Consider the following 18,109-nt stretch of genomic DNA (forward strand, 5'->3'; position numbering starts at 1 on the left):
GCATTTGTTATGCGCTTAGTATGTTCCAAGCACTGTTCTAAGTGCTGAATAATGGTGGTATTTGTTAAGCGCTTACTATGTGCCGAGCACTGTTCTAAGCGCTGGGAGTGATACAAGGTGATCAGGTTGTCCCACGTGGGGTGCACAGTCTTAATCCCCATTTTACAGATGAGCTAACTGATGCACAGAGAAGTTACGTGGCTTGCCCAAGGTCACACAGCTGACACATGGCAGAGCCGGGATTCGAACTTATACCCCTGACTCCCAAGCCCGTGCTCTTTCCACTGAGCCACACTGCTTCTCGAATCAGTCGAAACATGTTCGTGCTGATGATTATTGTATTTATTAAGAGCTTACTATGTGTCAAGCGTCGTTCTAAGCACTGGGGCAGATACAAGATAATCAGTTGGGATCCAGTCCCTGTTCCACATGGGGCTTACAGTTCTAATCTCCATTTTTCAGATGAGGTAACTGAGGCACAGAGAAGTGAAGTGACTTGCCCAAGGTCACGCAGTGGACAAGTGGCAAAGCTGGTATTAGAATCCAGACTCATGCTTCATCGACTCAGCCATGCTGCTGTGATTGCTGACAGTTTTTAAGGGAGAAAATCTAAGCTATTTTAAGTCAAATTGTCAATAATAGTGGTATTTGCTAAGCGCTTACCATGTGCCAAGCTCTGTACACACTTTTATAAAAACACTGTACTGATTTAACTTGTAAATTTTACGTACTTTGAAGGATCCGGAATATGAACAGATTGAAGCTCAGACATGCTTTATTCAATTAAAATGTCTTACTGCGAACATTTTCAAGTTAATTTAATTTCTAATTACATCTAAGTATTACTCAGAGCTTGGACACCAAATCATGATAATGGTATCAGTTAAGTGTGTACTTTGCTAATCCGTGGAGCAGATATAAGATCATCAGTTTGGACACAGTCCCCGTCCCACATAGAGCTCACAGTTTGGAGTAATAAGTATCGAACCCCCATTTTACAGGTGACAACTGTTGGGGTAAAATATATCTTGCATTTAAGAATTCTTTCTATGTAGCATGTGGATTTTTAGGACTGTATATTATTTAACACGATTTCCACCTGTTTCATGCCCACCAAATATTTTTTTTTCCTTTTTCAAATTCTAGTTAAAGTCCCTCCCTCTCCCCCAAAAATAAAATTACATTTAAAAAAGTCAAGACCACCTTAACAGTGAAAATAGTAAGCAGAAAGTCACCCTGTGAATCAATCACTAGTATTTATTCATCATAATTCTGCCATGGTAAACACCCTCCCCGGGATTACTTAAAAGGATGGTTAGGACATTTGTATATGTTGTGACAAGTATCTATAGGATCATCAGTAAAATTAGTGTGTAATTTAGCATGTGATGGCTAGGACTGTTTTTTCTAAGTGCGTCAAAATACTTTTTTTGAGAGGTTTCTCCTCACTATTCTCTAAAGAGACAGGAGCTTCCTGGGGACACTGGCCACCATCATCAGTTTTACTTGTCTCTTGGAAGTATTCTTGTTCTCAACTCCAATGTAGAAGCCCTCTCCTCCAGTCCAAAATGCAAAGATGTCAGTAATAATAATAATAATAATAATAATAATAATAATAATAATAATTAATAGTAATAATTAGCACTTATGTGCTAAGCACTGTACTAAGTGCTAGGGAAGATACAAGGCATTCAGGCAGATCACAGCCTCTGCCCTAACCAGCGTTCACCTTCTAAGTATGTGGTTACCCAACCTTGCCAATGTCAGAAGAAACACAGATCAGTCAGTCATATTTATTAAACACTGTGTGCAAAGCACTGAGTTTAAGGCTTAGGGGAGTACAACACAACAGTGTAACAGACATGTTCCCTGCCCACTATTATTGTCATTATTATTATGACGGTATTTTGTTAAATGCTTACTATGTGCCAAGCACTGTTCTAAGCACTGGGGTAGATACAGGGTAATCAGGTTGTCCCACATAAGGCTAACAGTTTTAATCCCCATTTTGCAGATGAGGTAACTGAGGCACAGAGAAGTGAAGTGGCTTGCCCACACAGCGGAGCCGGGATTAGAACCCACATCCTCTGACTCCCAAGCCCCTGCTCTTTCCACTAAGCCACACTGCTTTTCAGTGAGTTTACAGTTTAGAGAAGGAGGATTCTTCTGCACACAGTAAGCGCACAATAAATGCGATTGAATGAGTGAATGACTCAAGAAGTTTAAATCCATCAATGGTATTCATTTAGCACCTGCTCTGTGTACAGCACTGTACTAAGCCCTGGCCAGAGTATAATTCAACAGAATTGCTGTCACATTCCCTGCCCTTAATGAGAACAAAGCCTCATTTTTTTTTATTTTAAATCTGCAAATCCAGTTTCTATTCCCCAGTTGCATATCTTCGAAAGCCAGAAAATTCCACCCCCATACAAGCGACTTAGAACCAGAAAAACGTCGGCCGCGTCCGTGCGTAACTAATTTCAGCCTTGCGGATGATCCGAATGAGCTTCGTGTTTGAGAGCTGTACTAATCTCTGCTTCCCTTTTGAACCGTTTGGTACAGGAAGCGAGCAGCTGCAAAGCATCTAATAGAACGCTACTACCACCAGTTAACCGAGGGCTGTGGAAATGAGGTCTGCACGAATGAGTTTTGTGCATCCTGCCCAACTTTCCTTCGTTTGGATAACAATGCAGCAGCCGTTAAAGCCCTGGAGCTTTATAAGATTAATGCAAAACTCTGCGATCCTCATCCCTCCAAGAAAGGGGCTAGCTCAGCTTACCTGGAAACCAACTCCCAAGCCACCCCGAACAAGTCCTGCCCTGAGAGGAGAATGAATCGGAAGGAAGCCCATGGCCCTAGAGATGACTTCAAAGGTGAGGCCTTTTCAAGCCGATTTTCATTCAGCCGTTTGTTCTGCGGTGGGGAGGGGGTTTGCAGATGAAGGTGTCCCATCCTAGGCTTGGGGTCACTCCATCCTTGTGTGGTACCCCAGGAAGAATGGCCTCAAAATCGGTCTGATTTTTTCCAAGCTGCGTCGCTTGTAATTTATCATTTTACCATCTTCTGGTCTTGGGATTTACTGCATTATTCAACATCCCCCCCCATGTAACAGTAATAATATTAATAATTATGGTATTTGTTAAGTACAGTGCCGGGCACTGTAATAAGTTCTGGAGTAGACACAAGCAAATCGGGTTGGATGCAATCCCTTGTCCCACTTGGGGCTCACAGTCTCGATCCCCATTTTACAGATGAGGTAACTGAGGCCCAGAGGAGTGAAGTGACTTGCCCAGGGTCACATAACAGACCAGTGGCAGAGTCGGGATGAGGACCCATGACCTTCTGACTCCCAGGCCCAGGCTGTAGCTCCTAGGCCATGCTGCTCCTCTTATCTCTGCTCCTCATTTGAAGGGTTCTCAGGAGCTGGTAGAGCTAAAAACAGATCCCCAGACTATGTCGTTTCCATTTATTTGGATTTGAAAATTGATGAGGCGTCACAATAATTTCTGGGTATTTGTGCTGTCAGCCCAATTATGGGGGAGGAGGTTAAATGAATTTTAAGTTCCAGGGACTTATGTCTCTCTGGTTTGCATTTCCAGGATCGACTGGGATGCTGGGATGCCCTTTCATGTATTAAGAGTGTGAGTCCCATGTGGAACAGGGACTGTGTCTAACCTGATAAACGCGTACCCACCCCAACGCTTAGAGCAGTGCTTGGCACATGGTGAGTGCTTAACAAGTGCCATAATTATTATTGTGATGATTACGCTATTACCAGTAATATTGGTATAGTTTCTCGTTATTTACTACTGTTAAATGCTCACCATGGCCTAAACGTTGGGGAAATTCTGTGGAAATCAGTTCTGATCGGGTCTGAATGAGAGAAGACGGGCACAGTGTGAAGAGAACCGTGCCTAGTGCGAATATATGTCATCGACTAAGTGACGCCGGCCAAGGGGCTCATCTTCAGGTGCCTTGCGAATTCGGGCCTGACTGGCCTCAGGCAGTTTGGCCACACCTACACCCAAATTGCTAAAGTTAGGGTGGCGGGCCTCACTCCCCACCATCAGCAGCATCGGTCGGAGAGGCGGGGGGTGGATGACGGCAGCCCACGGGCCATCCTTGGCACTTGGACTGGTTTTGGGGCGCCAATGGCAATCCCAGAGTGAAATCTGTGTGTGACAGCTCTGGCCTCTGACGGCCAAGGAAAGGTTTAAAAGAAGGTTGAACTCTGGCTTCAAGAGCAAGAACTGGGGGAGCTTCAGAAAAAAGATGAGCCGAAAGCATTTGAGACAGGTGTCATTGCGATTGTGTTCAAAACTACTTAGATAAGGTCGAAAGAAAAACGGGGCGAAGGATTGCTAAAAACGAGGCATCGACAGCCGAGTTGGTGACATCCTTGCGTTATTTCGAGCGGCAGAAATCAGCCGTGCGCATGGCATTTCCGAGCCTGAGATGGCAAGCGGGATCACCAAAAGGGGTGACATTCTCGAACCGGGGCAGCCAAGCCTCCGGAGCCCGAGAGCCGCAAACCCCAGACCTCATGGGGCCGCGAGCAGCAGGTTGCGGGGGTGGTGGAGAGCGGAAGGAGGTTTATTCATTTGATCGTTTTTGTTGAGCGCTTACTGTGTGCAGAGCACTGTACTAATCACATGGAAAGTCCAATTCAGCAGTAGAGACAGTCCCTGCCCACGCCAGGTTTATAGTCTGGAAGGTTCCCGGGGCATCCGTCCCAACCCAGGGCCAAAGGATGGGACTGGTGGCCCACTGCCGCCCACCGCCACGCTAGCGAAGCCAGAAAACTGTGGGTGAGCTGCAGCCCGAGAGAAGATGCCACAGGGGCCACCCCCATCCCGGGGCCCGGTCGAGGGAACAGCCTTGACGACACAACACAAAGAGCCGTCATTTCTGCTGAGTGGAGCGGGCTAGGAGGATGGGTGGTGGAGGAGCTCTTAAGCCCGGGGTGACTCTGTGCGAGGGGAGATATTCCAGAAAAGGAAACCTCCGGGGAGGCGACAGCTCGGGTCCACTGGGAGGAAACCATGGAAAATCAGCACTCTGTGGAACGGCCAGGGTTGAGGGTGGCAGCGGGTCTCTTGGAGCCAAGATTCCGGGAGAAAGAGTGGGTGAGAGCCCCAGGAATTTGAGATGGCAAAACGCCAGGGCGGCCAAGGTTTATCTACCCTGGTGCCCAGGTGTCAGAAGGAGTGTAGCCCTCTCCAGCAATAGTTCATCTTTGTATGCAATGACATCTTCAAGTGCAAAAGACAGATAATAATTGTGGTATTTGTTACGCGCCTACTTTGTGTCAACCAGTGTGGAGAAGCAGCGTGGCCTAGTGGATAGAGCACGGGCTTGGGAGTCTGAAGGACCTGGGTTCTAATCCCAGTTCTGCCAGTTGTCTGCCGTGTGATCTTGGTAAGTCATTCACTTCTCTGGGCCTCAGTTATCTAATGTGTAAAATGGGGATTTAGACTGTGAGTCCTTTGTAGGACAGGGACTGTGTCTGACCTGATTACCTTGTATCTACTCCAGTACTTTGAACAGTGCCTGGCACTTAGTAAGTGCTTAACAAATACCATAAAACAAACCAAAAAAAATTGTCCTCATGTTCCCAGATAGATACAACTCGATTGGATTGGACACATTTCCTATGGGCTCACCGTCTAAGCAGGAGGGAGAATAGACATTTAATCCCCATTTTAAAGATGAAGAGACTGAGAAGGCACAGGGAAGTTAACTGGCCCAAAGTCCTCAACAGAGCTGGAATTAGGAGCCAGGTCCTCTGACTCCCAAGCCCGTGTTCTTCCCGTTAGGCCACATTGCTTCTCAGGTTCACACCGTTTTTGAAGTAGGGACCCAGGTGACCACTGAGTCAAATCTGGTGGGGGGTTGGGAGGGGCCACCTGGGGATCCCATTTCCGATGATGGGGTGAAGCCAGAGAGGTAGATCCTTGGATTCACACCGGGGAAGACCCATTGCTCCTCTGCAGCCCCAGACAGCTGGCTAGGCCCATTTTCAGTGTAAAAATACAACAATAATAATTGTGCTATTCCAGTGCATACTATGTGCTAAGCACTGGGGTAGATACAAGGTAATCAGGTTGTCCCACGGAGGGCTCACAGTCTTAATCCCCATTTTACAGAGGAGGTAACTGAGGCCCAGAGAAGTTAAGTGGCTTGCCCAAGGTCACACAGCAGACAAGTGGCAGAGCAGGGATTCAAACGTGCTCTGACTCCCAAGTCCGTGCTCTTTCCACTAAGCCATGCTGCTTCTCTACCTCCTGGTCAGAGGGGCTGCAGGCAAGGAAGATTGAGAAGCAACATGACCTAATAGAAAGAGCCCGTGCCTGGGACTCGGAGGACCTGAGTTTGAATCCCTGGTCCTCCACTTGTCTTCAGTGTGCCCTTGGGCAAGCCATTTAGCTTCTCTGGGCCTCAGTTACCTTCTCTGTAATATGGGGATGAAGACTTGGAGCCTTTTATGGGAAAGGGACTGTGTCCAACCTGGTTATCTTGTAGTATCTGCCCCAGTGCTTAGTACAATGCTTGGCACAGAGCAAGTGCTTAACATATACCATATTTTAAGGGTTTTTTTTAAATGTCTAGGCCCCGGACCATGGGTTTTTTCCAGGATCTGAAACCTAAGACCATTTCTCAGTTTCCAGTAAGAGAAGCCCTGATGTAATGTGTAGGCAGTTTTGTTTTGTTTTTTTTCTAAACATAAATATTCCTTCCCCCCTTCTCTCAGGCATGGAGCAGTGTGGGTCAGTGGAAAGAGCCTGGGCTTTGGAGTCTGAGGTCATAGGTTCAAATCCTGGCTCCACCACTTTTCAGCTGTGTGACTTTTTTCGTCACTTCACTTCTCTGGGTCTCAGTTACCTCATCTGTGGAATGGGGATTAAGACTGTGAGCCCCCCGTGGAACAACCTGATCACCTTGTAACATCTCCAGCACTTAGAACAGTGCTTTGCACATAGTAAGCACTTAATAAATGCCATTATTATTATTATGCAGACAGTTTCCTAATGAGGTCCGTGACTACAGCCAGTATGCCAGCATCTCACCTTTGCCCAGTGGAACGTGTGAAATGGATTTTGAGTCTGCTCATTTTCATTTTCTTTTCCCCAGGGCCTAGTTCAGTTTGTGTAAACATGGCGATGATCGTCTTCTCCATGACTTCTTTTCTTGGAAAGAAAAGATCCATCAAGTTCTCCCTGAAATTTGGATCTTACCACTCAGTGCTGTTTTCGGGCAAGGGGAGAGGAAATGTTATTGTGCAGCTCAACTCGTACCTCTGGTCTTGACCACAGAACACAGATTAATAAAACAAACATTTGGCGAGGGCCTCGTCCCGAACTCCAGAAAAGAGCTTTTCAGGGCACTTTTAAGGGAAGCACAACAATTTAAGCACAGGAAACGGTGTGCCTATTTTTAAGGCCTTTCAAGCATCCTCAAAGGGTTCTGACTTCAAAACCAAAAAGGCAGCCTGAAACATTGATAAGTAAAGTTCCCCAACCCCTCCAAGTATCATGTTACAGAGTGCCATCTGCAGAGTCCTAGCAGAAAGGCTCTTTCCAGTTGAAATGCCTGCTAGGAAAAGTATTTTTAGGACATTTTTCAAGTCATAAAATCAAAGATGAATGAATTTTCATAGTGGTAGTGCTGTACAAATGGATCATCTCGTGGGAGCCAGCAGTTTTACATATATATATATATATATATACGTTGTGGGTAGGAGCGTGTCCGTTGTTATATTGTACTCTCCCAAGTACAATGCTTTGCTCACAGTAAGTGCTCAATAAATATGTTTGAATGAATGAAATATATATTTACACATAGTTGAAAGGTTTTCTGTGACCTGCAGTCATTTTTGTAATGCAAGTGTCCTTCTAAATCTGTTGTGGAATTCACTTTAGTTGCATCTCAAAGGGCCTTTTGCTGTTCACAATTCAGGCATTGATTATATAATCGTCAAATTAGGTGGGCCTTTATGAGATCATCAGATCCAGCTAAAGTGAATGTAATAGGCATAGCATCTTTTTTTATTTCTTGTGGTATTTAAGTATTTGTGCTTACTTACGTGTCAAGTGCTGTCCTAAGCGCTGCAGTGGATACAAGTTAATCAGGTCAGTCACAGCCAGTCCCCAGTGGGGCTCATGGTGTAAGTAGGAGGGACAACAGGTCTCAAATCCCCATTTGGCAGATGGGAAACTGAGGCGCAAAGAAGATAAGCGTGCCACCCAGACTTTGCATGCCAGGGCTTGCTCGACTCTGTGAGAAGCAGCGTCTTTGCCCATGTATCTTGAGGGTGCCATTCTACCCCGTTGACTTACAGCCCAGCTCTCTGATCACTCTTCCAACAGTCAATCAGTGGTATTTGTTGAGCACTTGCTGTGTGCAGAGAGCTGTACTACGCGCTGGGAGGGTACAGTATAACAGAGTTGGTAGAGGCGCTCCCTTCCCACTACAAGCTGGCAGTCTAGAGGGTGAAACAGACGTTAATCTAACTGACTAACTTCCAGCTACGTACATAAAAGTAAAAAAATTAAAAGCATGGTATTTGTTGAGTACTCTTCGAGTATCAGGCACTCTACTAAGCGCAACGGTGAATACAAGCAAATGGGGTTGGACACAGGCCCTGCCTCACATGGGGCTCACAATCTCAATCCCCATTTTATAGATGAGGTAACTGAGGCACAGGGATGGAAAATGGCTTGCCCTCAGGGTCACACAACAGACCAGTGGCGAAGATGGGATTAGGACCCATGACCTTCTGACTCCCAGGCCTGTGCTCTATCCACTATGCCGCATGGATAGAGAAGCAGCGTGACTCAGTGGAAAGAGCCTGGGCTTTGGAGTCAGAGGTCATGGGTTCAAATCCTGGCTCTGCCAATTGTCAGCTGTGTGACTTTGGGCAAGTCACTTCATTCCTCTGTGCCTCAGTTCCCTCATCTGTAAAATGGGGGTTAAGACTGTGAGCCCCACGAGGGACAACCTGATCACCTTGTATCCTCCCAGCACTTAGAACAGTGCTTTGCACGTAGTAAGTGCTTAACAAATACCATCATTATTATTATTATTATTATGCCATGCTGCTTCCCATAAAATGCACTACCTGCCTTCCCCATCTCCCCCTCATCATTCATTTCCTTCATTCAGTCGGATGTATTGAGCGCTTACTGTGTGCAGAGCACTGCACTAAGCCCTTGGAAAGTACAACAGCAAAAATCAGACGACTACTCTCCTCACCCTCAAAGCCTTATTGAAGACATCTCCTCCATGAGGCCTTCCCTAAGTCCTCATTTCCTCCTCTCCCACTCCTTTCTGCTTCACCCTTGCACTTTTTTTATGGTATTTAAGCACTTACTGTGTCCCAGGCACGGTACTGTAAGGTGCTGGAGTAGATACAAACTGATCAGGTTGGACACAGTCCCTATCCCGCATGGGGCATACAGCCTTAATTCCCATTTTAGAGGTGAGGTAACTAAGGCACAGAGAAGCGAAGTGACTCGTCCCAGGTCACATAGCAGACAAGTGGCAGGGCCAGGATTAGAGTCCAGGTCCTCCTGACTCCCAGGCCTGGGCTCTATCCAGTAAGCCACTCAACTTCTCAATTAATGTCTGTATCCCCTTCTAGACCGTAAGCTCCATATGGGCAGGGAGCGTGTGTACCAACTCCGTTATGCTGTACCTCCCAAGTGCTTAAGACAGTGCTCTGCAGCAGTAAGTGCTCAGTGAATACGATTGATCCTCTGCCCTTGTTGGCTGTCTCTGGGAGGTGTTGAGTATTTTGCTCACCAAACGGAACACAGCAGAGTAGAAAAGCATGACAGACAAAAAGGCCGAACTATCACAAAATCAGAATCCTCGAGCTCGAAGGGACACAGCCCCTTGCCGCTGTGGCGGATACGTGACTGGATAGAGCCCGGGCCTGGGAGTCAGGAGGTCGTGAGTTCTAATCCTGATGAGTCCTCCTCCTTCCTTTGTCATCACGGTCAATATTGCTTCTGTCCTCCCTGTCTCAAAGGTTTGTAGGCTGTGGGCTATTTTTAACTCGTTTCCCTTTCCACACTCAGTCTCTCTCTCTAAGTCTCTTCGGCCATAATGATTCCCAAGTCCACCCTTTCCTGTCCACCATTCCAGCCACCACCCCGGCCTCAGCCCTTATCGCCTCTAGGCTGGATTTCTGAATCCTCCCCCTCACTTATCTCCCTGCCTTCAGTGTCCCCCCGTTATCTTTCTCTGCTGCAGTCTGCTGCAGCTTCATCTTCGTAAAACGCCCATCAGAATATATCGCTCTCTGCCTCAAGAACCTCCTTGTGCTCCCCATTTTTCTCCAAATCAAAATCGTGACTGTTGGATTTAAGACTCCGTCAAACTACCACTTCACCTCCTCTGTCCCCTGCCACCATTCTCTCCTCCTGCTCCACTCTTTATTTGTGCATTTCATTCATTTTTGTGCTCTCGTGCAGGCTCAAAACCTCCTTTTGAGGAGGTTACAGGCTGCTTTTCCCCATCTGTGCATTCAACAAGAGCAAGAGAGAAACATTAATACCAACCGTGGACTGGGTCCAACCTGATTAGCTTGTATCTACCTCAGCACTTAGTACAGTGCTTGGCACGTAGTAAGTGCTTAACAAATCCTATCCATGTGTGACCCTGTCTCCTGCATGGAACTTTGTCTCCCCTGAAGTCTGCCAAACCACTTTTCTCCCCACCGTGAAAGCAAAATGTGTCCCCCACAGGAAGCATGCCCCAGGGAATGTGTATTAACTTTGATCAAGTTGTCATCAACGGTTCAGTTTCCACCTGGCCGCTGCTTCTCGGGCATTGCTCCCACGGGGATGGTGCCTCAGGTCATAACTGATGACCCAGACGAAGGGATTGAGACCCCGCTCGTCGAAACCGGGGCTGAGTCGCCAGCGCTTTAGATCTCAAGGACAGGGACAGAATTCCAAGTGGCTGAGCCAGTGTGGGAAAATGGGGTTGGAACATTGGGGCGAAGTTCCAGAGGAAAAGGTAGTATAAAGCAGTACATTTAGGGATGACAAAGAAATTCCACCTCTCTGGACGGTGGTGAAAGACGGGAGAGAGGAAAGTAGAGCCAAAGCCGAAAGCCAGCCAACAGTGCCGTGCTGTTTTTAAAACAGCCAGCATTCCACTGGGAGGTATTAATAGAGTTTGACACGCACTGAAGGACCAGGCCATCATCTTCCCATCCACTTTCGGGGCTGATCAGGCTCTCATTAAGAGTGAGTGTTGGTCCAGTGCTGGTCACCCCCCCAGCCGGAAGCAAAAAGAATGCGTTATCCCTGTGTTTGAGGAACAGGGATACAAAATGAAGCCTTTGAATCGCAAAAATGAAGGAATTGATTGTTTTTCAAAACTGTGTGTGTAGAGCGAACCACTCAATGACATTCTAGAAATGGACGTGGATTACACTTTTTCCAAAGTAGAAATAAATAAGTGAAGTTGTAAAAATATGTAAAAAATAAATAGTATAAATAAGTAGAAGGAAAATAAATTCTCTTTTGTGACCTGCCACTTTATACTGAATGTTGTTACCAAGAATCTGAGATTCTGTTATGACAGTAGAGTCCAGAGGTACGGTGAATGGCATACCACGGTTCTCTACAGCTTGGTTCGGGCTGTAAACATAGATATATGAACCGCTGAATTCAGAATTTTAAGAAGATAGTGATGGAGTATTTTAGACTAAAACATATACTCCATCAATTAATCGGTGGTATTCACTGATCCCTTATTTTGTGCAGAGCCCTGTACGAAGTGCTTGGGAGAGTACAATATAGCAGAGTTAGACGATACCCCTGCCCATAAGGGATTTACAGTCTACCGGGGAGATGGACATTAAAATAGGTTTTGGGGGGAGTTTTTTTCCCGTTTTGAAACCACCCAAGCTGCTCCATCCCTCTGCTGCTCTCCTTTCCTACAAAGAGCGCTTTCCTTCATCCACCCACCTCCTACTGATTGAAGATTGGATGACTCTCCAATCTGGGATGGCTCTTTAACTCTTTCTGAAGTTTTTTTGTGGGGAGGAGGGAGGGAGGGATCTCGCTTCCAGCTCTAATTACCCATGGTCAGGCCTAAAGGAACACAGGCCTGGGAGTCAGAAGACCTGGGTTCTAATTCTAGCTCTGCCACCTGCCTGTTGGATGACCTTGGGCAGGTCACTTATTATTATTGATAGCATTTATTAAGCGCTAACTACATGCAAAGCACTGTTCTAAGCGCTGGGGAGGTTACAAGGTGATCAGGTTGTCCCATGGGGGGCTCACAGTCTTAATCCCCATTTTACAGATGAGGGAACTGAGGCACAGAGAAGTTAAGTGACTTGCCCAAAGTCACACAGCTGGCAATTGGCAGAGCCGGGATTTGAACCCATGACCTCTGACTCCAAAGCCCGTGTTCTTTCCACTGAGCCATGCTGCTTCTCGGTTTCCTCATCTGTGAAATGGGAATTTGGACTGTGAGCCCTGGGTGGGATAGAGAAGCAGTATGGCCTAGTGGATAGAGCACAGGCCTGGGAATCAGCTGACCAGGGTTCTAATCCTGGCTGTACCACTTATCTGTTGTGTGACTTTGGGCAAGTCACTTCACTTCTCTGGGCCCCAGTGACCACATCTGTAAAATGCGGGCTAATCGGGTAGGACACAGTCCCTGTCCTGCATGGGGCTCACACTCTTCTCCCCATTTTACAGATGAGGGAACTGAGGCCTAGAGAAGAGAAGTGACTTGCCCAAGGTCACACAACAGTGTGACCAATGTGCCCAGACTGAGCCCCCTTTTTCCTCTCCTCCTCCCCATCCCCCCGGCCTTACCTCCTTTCCCTCCCCACAGCACCTGTATATATGTTTGTACAGATTTATTACTATATTTATTTTACTTGTACATATTTACTATTCTATTTATTTTGTTAATGATGTGCATCTAGCTTTATTTCTATTTATTCTGATGATTTGACACCTGTTCACATGTTTTGTTGTCTGTCTCCCCATTCTAGACTGTGAGCCCGTTGTTGGATAGGGACCGTCTCTGTATGTTGCCAACTTGTACTTCCCAAGCACTTAGTACAGCGCTCTGCACACTGTAAGCGCTCAATAAATACGATTGAATGAATTGAATGAATGAATAAATTTCAGATAGGGGAAGCGGCAGAGAAAGAGACTGTGTACTTAAGTGTTGTGGGGCTGGAGGAGGGGTGATAATAATAATGATGGTGATACTTGTTTGCTTACTATGTGTTAGGCAGTATACTGAGCGCTGGAGTGGACTCAAGCAAATCAAGTTGGACACAGTCCCTGTCCCATGTGGGGTCACAGTCTCAATCCCCATTTTCCAGATGAGGTAACTGAGGCACAGAGAAGTGAAGTGACTGGCCCAAGGTCACACAGCAGACGAGTGGCAGAGTTGGGATTAGAACCTGTGACCTGCTGACTCCCAGGCCTGTGCTTTATCCACTACGACAGGCCGTATCTGCCTAGATGATGCAGAAGGGAGGGAGAATAGGGTGAGGAAATACCGGCTTAGTCAGGGAAGGCCTCTTGAAGACGAGAGAATTCACATTCCTTTTGACTCCTTTTAGAAAAGTGCTTTTTGTAAAAAAAAGAAACTTTAACAGCTGGTTACTCTACGGCCTGAAGCGTACTGCTCAGTGAAAATTGTAGGTGATCAAGTGAATTTTTCTACCTTCTGCTAGTAATCTTCTGATTAGACTAGCTAGATTCCCTAGATTAATTATTTAATAGCTAACCTTCCTAATGCGGAAAAATCTTTTTGAATTGCCGGTTAGCAATAACCTCAGAGAATATCCCAGAGTAAGAATTGCAAACAGATTTTGAGCTCTTCTGTCGAAGGAGTAGCAAGCAGTCCCCGATTTTTGTCTGAGCTACAGCTCTTCAGACTGAAATCCGTAAAGTTTCAGAGGACTCCAAAGAAAGCGCAGAATTGCTCTTTCCCCTAGTCTGTCAAAGCGCGCTCCGAGATAGCGCAAAGAGTTTGGTTTGGGGATCATCAGTTGACGTGTGTCCAAAGTAATGTTCCATTGGTTTCAAAACGGTCCTCTTGTTTTTCCTCCCCGGTGGTGCAGATGTGACGTACCTGACGGAAGAGAAGGTGTACGAAATCCTTGAATTATGTAGAGAGAGAGAAGATTACTCCCCATTGATCCGGGTCATCGGAAGAGTGTTCTCCAGTGCCGAGGCCTTGGTCCAGAGCTTCCGCAAAGCCAAGCAGCACACCAAGGAGGAGCTCAAGTCGCTCCAAGGAAAGGACGAAGACAAGGATGAAGACGAGAAGGAGAAGGCAGCATGCTCTGCCGTGGCCATGGAGCAAGACCCCGAGGCGTCCTCCTCCAGGCCCGGGGAGAGCTCGCAGGGCAATAATGACCGCCACCGCCTGGGCCCCGACGAAGTGTCGGTGGACGTGGAAGCTGTCCGGAGGATCTACACCCGGTTGCTGTCCAACGAGAAGATCGAAACCGCCTTTCTGAACGCCCTCGTGTACCTGTCGCCGAACGTGGAGTGCGACTTGACGTACCACAATGTGTACTCCCGCGACCCGAACTATCTGAACCTCTTCATCATCGTCATGGAGAACGGCAACCTCCACAGCCCAGAGTACTTGGAGATGGCCCTGCCGTTGTTCTGCAAAGCCATGAGCAAGCTGCCCCTGGCCGCCCAAGCCAAACTGATCCGCCTGTGGTCCCGGTACAGCGCGGACCAGATACGGCGGATGATGGAAACGTTCCAGCAGCTCATCACCTACAAGGTCATCAGCAACGAGTTCAGCAGCCGCAACCTGGTCAATGACGACGATGCCATCGTCGCCGCCTCCAAGTGCTTGAAGATGGTCTACTATGCAAACGTGGTCGGTGGGGAGGTGGACACAGAGCACAACGAAGAGGAAGACGAGGAGCCCATCCCGGAGTCCAGCGAACTGACCCTGCAGGAGCTCCTGGGGGAGGAAAGGAGGAACAAGAAGGGGCCGCGCGTGGACCCCCTGGAGACGGAACTCGGGGTGAAAACGCTCGACTGCAGGAGACCCCTCATCCCTTTCGAAGAGTTTATCAACGAGCCCCTCAACGACATTCTAGAAATGGACAAGGATTATACTTTTTTCAAAGTAGAAACAGAAAATAAATTCTCTTTTATGACCTGCCCCTTTATATTGAATGCCGTCACCAAGAACCTGGGATTGTACTATGACAATAGAATCCGGATGTACAGTGAACGGCGGATCACGGTTCTCTACAGCCTGGTTCAGGGCCAGCAGCTGAACCCCTACCTGCGCCTCAAGGTCAGACGGGATCACATCATCGACGATGCCCTTGTCAGGGTAAGTCACCACGGGGAGCGGAGGGATCAGCTCACCGGAGGTCGGCAGCGACTGGTACTTTTTTCCAGGTGCGACATAGCAGTTCAGCCCAACGGGATAACCCCCGGTGGTTGCCCCACAATCAGACGATCGGTGGTGTCTGTGTACTCACTGTGCACAGAGCACTAGGGAAAGTGCGATACTGTAGTCGGTTGGCGCAACTCCTGCCCACAAGGAGCTGATAGTCTACCAGGGAGACAGATGTTGAAAGGAGTCACAGCTCAGGGCGGTAGAGTCAAAGGGAAATGGGGGACACAAGTGCTGAGAGAACGGAGTGGTTAGCAAAGTGCTTACAGAGCCTCCCATCCTCCTTTCCCACCCCTGGGCCTCCTCGTTCCCTTCTCTTGCTTCTTCGGCCCACGGAGGTCAAAGAAGTGGCAACTCTCCAAGTGACCTCCGTGGCTTCTTAAAGTTTCTCTTTTCTCCTGTTGCCTCACAGTGTTCTTCTCAGGTTGGCTGGTGGGATGGTAGATTTGCACCTGTCTCTGTCCCCGTCGGCTGAAGGGAGTAACTTTCTTCACCCCATGGCCACCCTGAGATAACCCCTCCCACCTCGCAGTCCGCAAGGATGTATCTGCCATCCGGGTGCCGTAGGGGTCCTCGAATAAGCCCTTCACCCCTTCTGACGGGCAAAGGCCATCCGGATCTTGGGCTGAATTTCCTCCCCCTTCTTTCTCTTCCATTACCTTGTGGAGCAGGGAGGCCTGGTGACTCTGGGGCATCAGAGCCAGGGGTGGAGTTTTTCCGCAGGACTAGTGAGAAGTCACCAATTCCCGCCCTGCCCTGGCAGCAGCAGGCTGGGCTGGCACCCTCTGTCCGCGTCAGATGCTTCAGCCCAGGCGGCCCCTTTCTAACTGGTGTTCCTGGGGGGATCGGAGGCGAGCCAAAATTCTTCCCTCACCGGGACCCCTCAGTTGCTAAGTCATGTTCCCTTGTGGTCCCGGCAAGCCACACCAAGTCAGGCTGCTTTTTACTGCCAGCCTTCTGGCGGCATCATCCGGGAGCCCATCACGTGGCTGGTCAAGTATTAGGGGAGGTGAGCGTGGATAGAGTTTGGCTTGCAGCAGTGCATCTCCTCAGTTTGGTCTGGGCATCTTTTGCCAGCTTTGGGGGGGCCCTAAAGTATTTTTGTTCCCATCCTTCCTATTTTCTCCATGGTTCCTTTGCTCTCTCCTCTCTGTGAAGGTGTGGGCAGAGATGGAGCATTTTCAGGAAAGATTTCCCTTCCAAGATAAGTCTGTTGATTGGGGACATAGGACAGTTGTCTCGCAGGAGCGGTGCCTTCTGCAGAATGGAAGGCCCAGGTCTGGTTACCACCGGCTGGGATTGGATTGGCAGGGTGAGCATCCTGGATTGGAGAAATTCTTGGATTTCAGCACACGGCTGACCCTAGCTGAATTCTGCCAAATATTCCCCGGGGCACGGTGAGGTGACGGATGTTCTGCCTTGTCCGAGAGTGAGATTCCAAGTCCACCTTCCCTAAGCCCGAGGTGGCTTTCTCGGTGTCGATCAAAGCCGGTGAAATCTGCTGAAAGAAATCATTGCAACAAACTCCTAAAAATACGAGTATCTTCTTTTTTGGCTTGACTGTTGACTCTCTAGAGTTTCCTCATCAGGAGAACACAATTTTTTTATGTGCACCCATAATGGTTTCTGATTTTTGATGGTATTTACCAGCACTGTATTAAGTGCTGGAGTAGATACGAACTAATCAGGTTGGACACAGTCCCTGCCCCGTTCTTAATCCTCATTTTACAGATGAGGTAACTAAGTCCCAGTGAAGTGACTTGCCTAATGTCACACAGCAGACCAGTGGTGGAACTGGGTTCTAATTTCGAGTTCTTTCTTTTCTCATAAATTGCAAAAATTCTAAAGAGATCAATAGCTAACTTAATGTGCTTGCATCAACATGAAAGTAGCAATAATTACAACTGTCTGTTGCATGTCCACTCTACTGATTTGTAAGGGGTTGGCTTTTTTGAATTTCACAGAGAACATATGTTGTATGTTAGACATATGACTGGGGGTATTAAGGAAAGTAAAGCCTTGAGAAATGCCGTTCTGGGTTGCACCAGAGTTCCATTTGAGGTAATATCATCTCCAACCTTGTTTTTATACCAACTCATTAGCTGAGAATTACAGCTAATTGTCCAGGCCATACCAGTCCTTGAATTAACACATGACATTCATCCAGTTGAAAGAATAACAGAGTTGAATTGCCAAGGGAACATCACCAAAAGAGGTATATTCCTGGTTTTTTTAATGATATTTGTTAAACACTTGCTTTGTGCCAGGCACTATACTAAGCGCCGAGGTAGAGATGAGAAGCAGCGTGGCTTAGTGGAATGAGCACAGGCTTGGGAGTCAGGTCATGGGTTCAAATCCTGACTGCCGCTTTTCATTCATTCATTCGATCGTATTTATTGTGCGCTTACTGTGTGCAGAGCAATGTACTAAGCGCTTGGGAAGTACAAGTGGGCAACTTATAGAGACAGTCCCTACCCATGTCAGCTGTGTGACTTTGGGCAAGTCACTTAACTTCTCTGGGCCTCAGTTACCTCATCTGTAAAATGGGGATGAAGACTGTGAGCCCCACGTGGACAACCTGATCACCTTGTATCTCCCCCAGCGCTTAAAATGGTGCTTTGCACATAGTAAGCGCTTAACAAATGCCATCATTGTTATTATTATCCAAGCTAATCACTCTGGATAC

The 18,109-nt window shown here is 47.5% G+C and overlaps 1 protein-coding gene across 3 annotated transcripts in view; it reads left to right on the forward strand.

The window, feature by feature from the left end:
* Positions 1-18,109, forward strand: part of UBE3A (ubiquitin protein ligase E3A) — a 62,734-nt gene that overhangs the window by 15,677 nt on the left and 28,948 nt on the right. For all 3 annotated transcript variants that reach the window (XM_038760271.1, XM_038760270.1, XM_038760272.1), the window contains 2 exons: positions 2,563-2,873; positions 14,111-15,357. In XM_038760271.1, the coding sequence (XP_038616199.1) occupies positions 2,563-2,873; positions 14,111-15,357 (1,558 nt within the window). The remainder of the gene's footprint in view (positions 1-2,562; positions 2,874-14,110; positions 15,358-18,109) is intronic.

This window comes from Tachyglossus aculeatus, chromosome 18, assembly GCF_015852505.1.
Source record: "Tachyglossus aculeatus isolate mTacAcu1 chromosome 18, mTacAcu1.pri, whole genome shotgun sequence".
Lineage (NCBI taxonomy): Eukaryota > Metazoa > Chordata > Mammalia > Monotremata > Tachyglossidae > Tachyglossus > Tachyglossus aculeatus.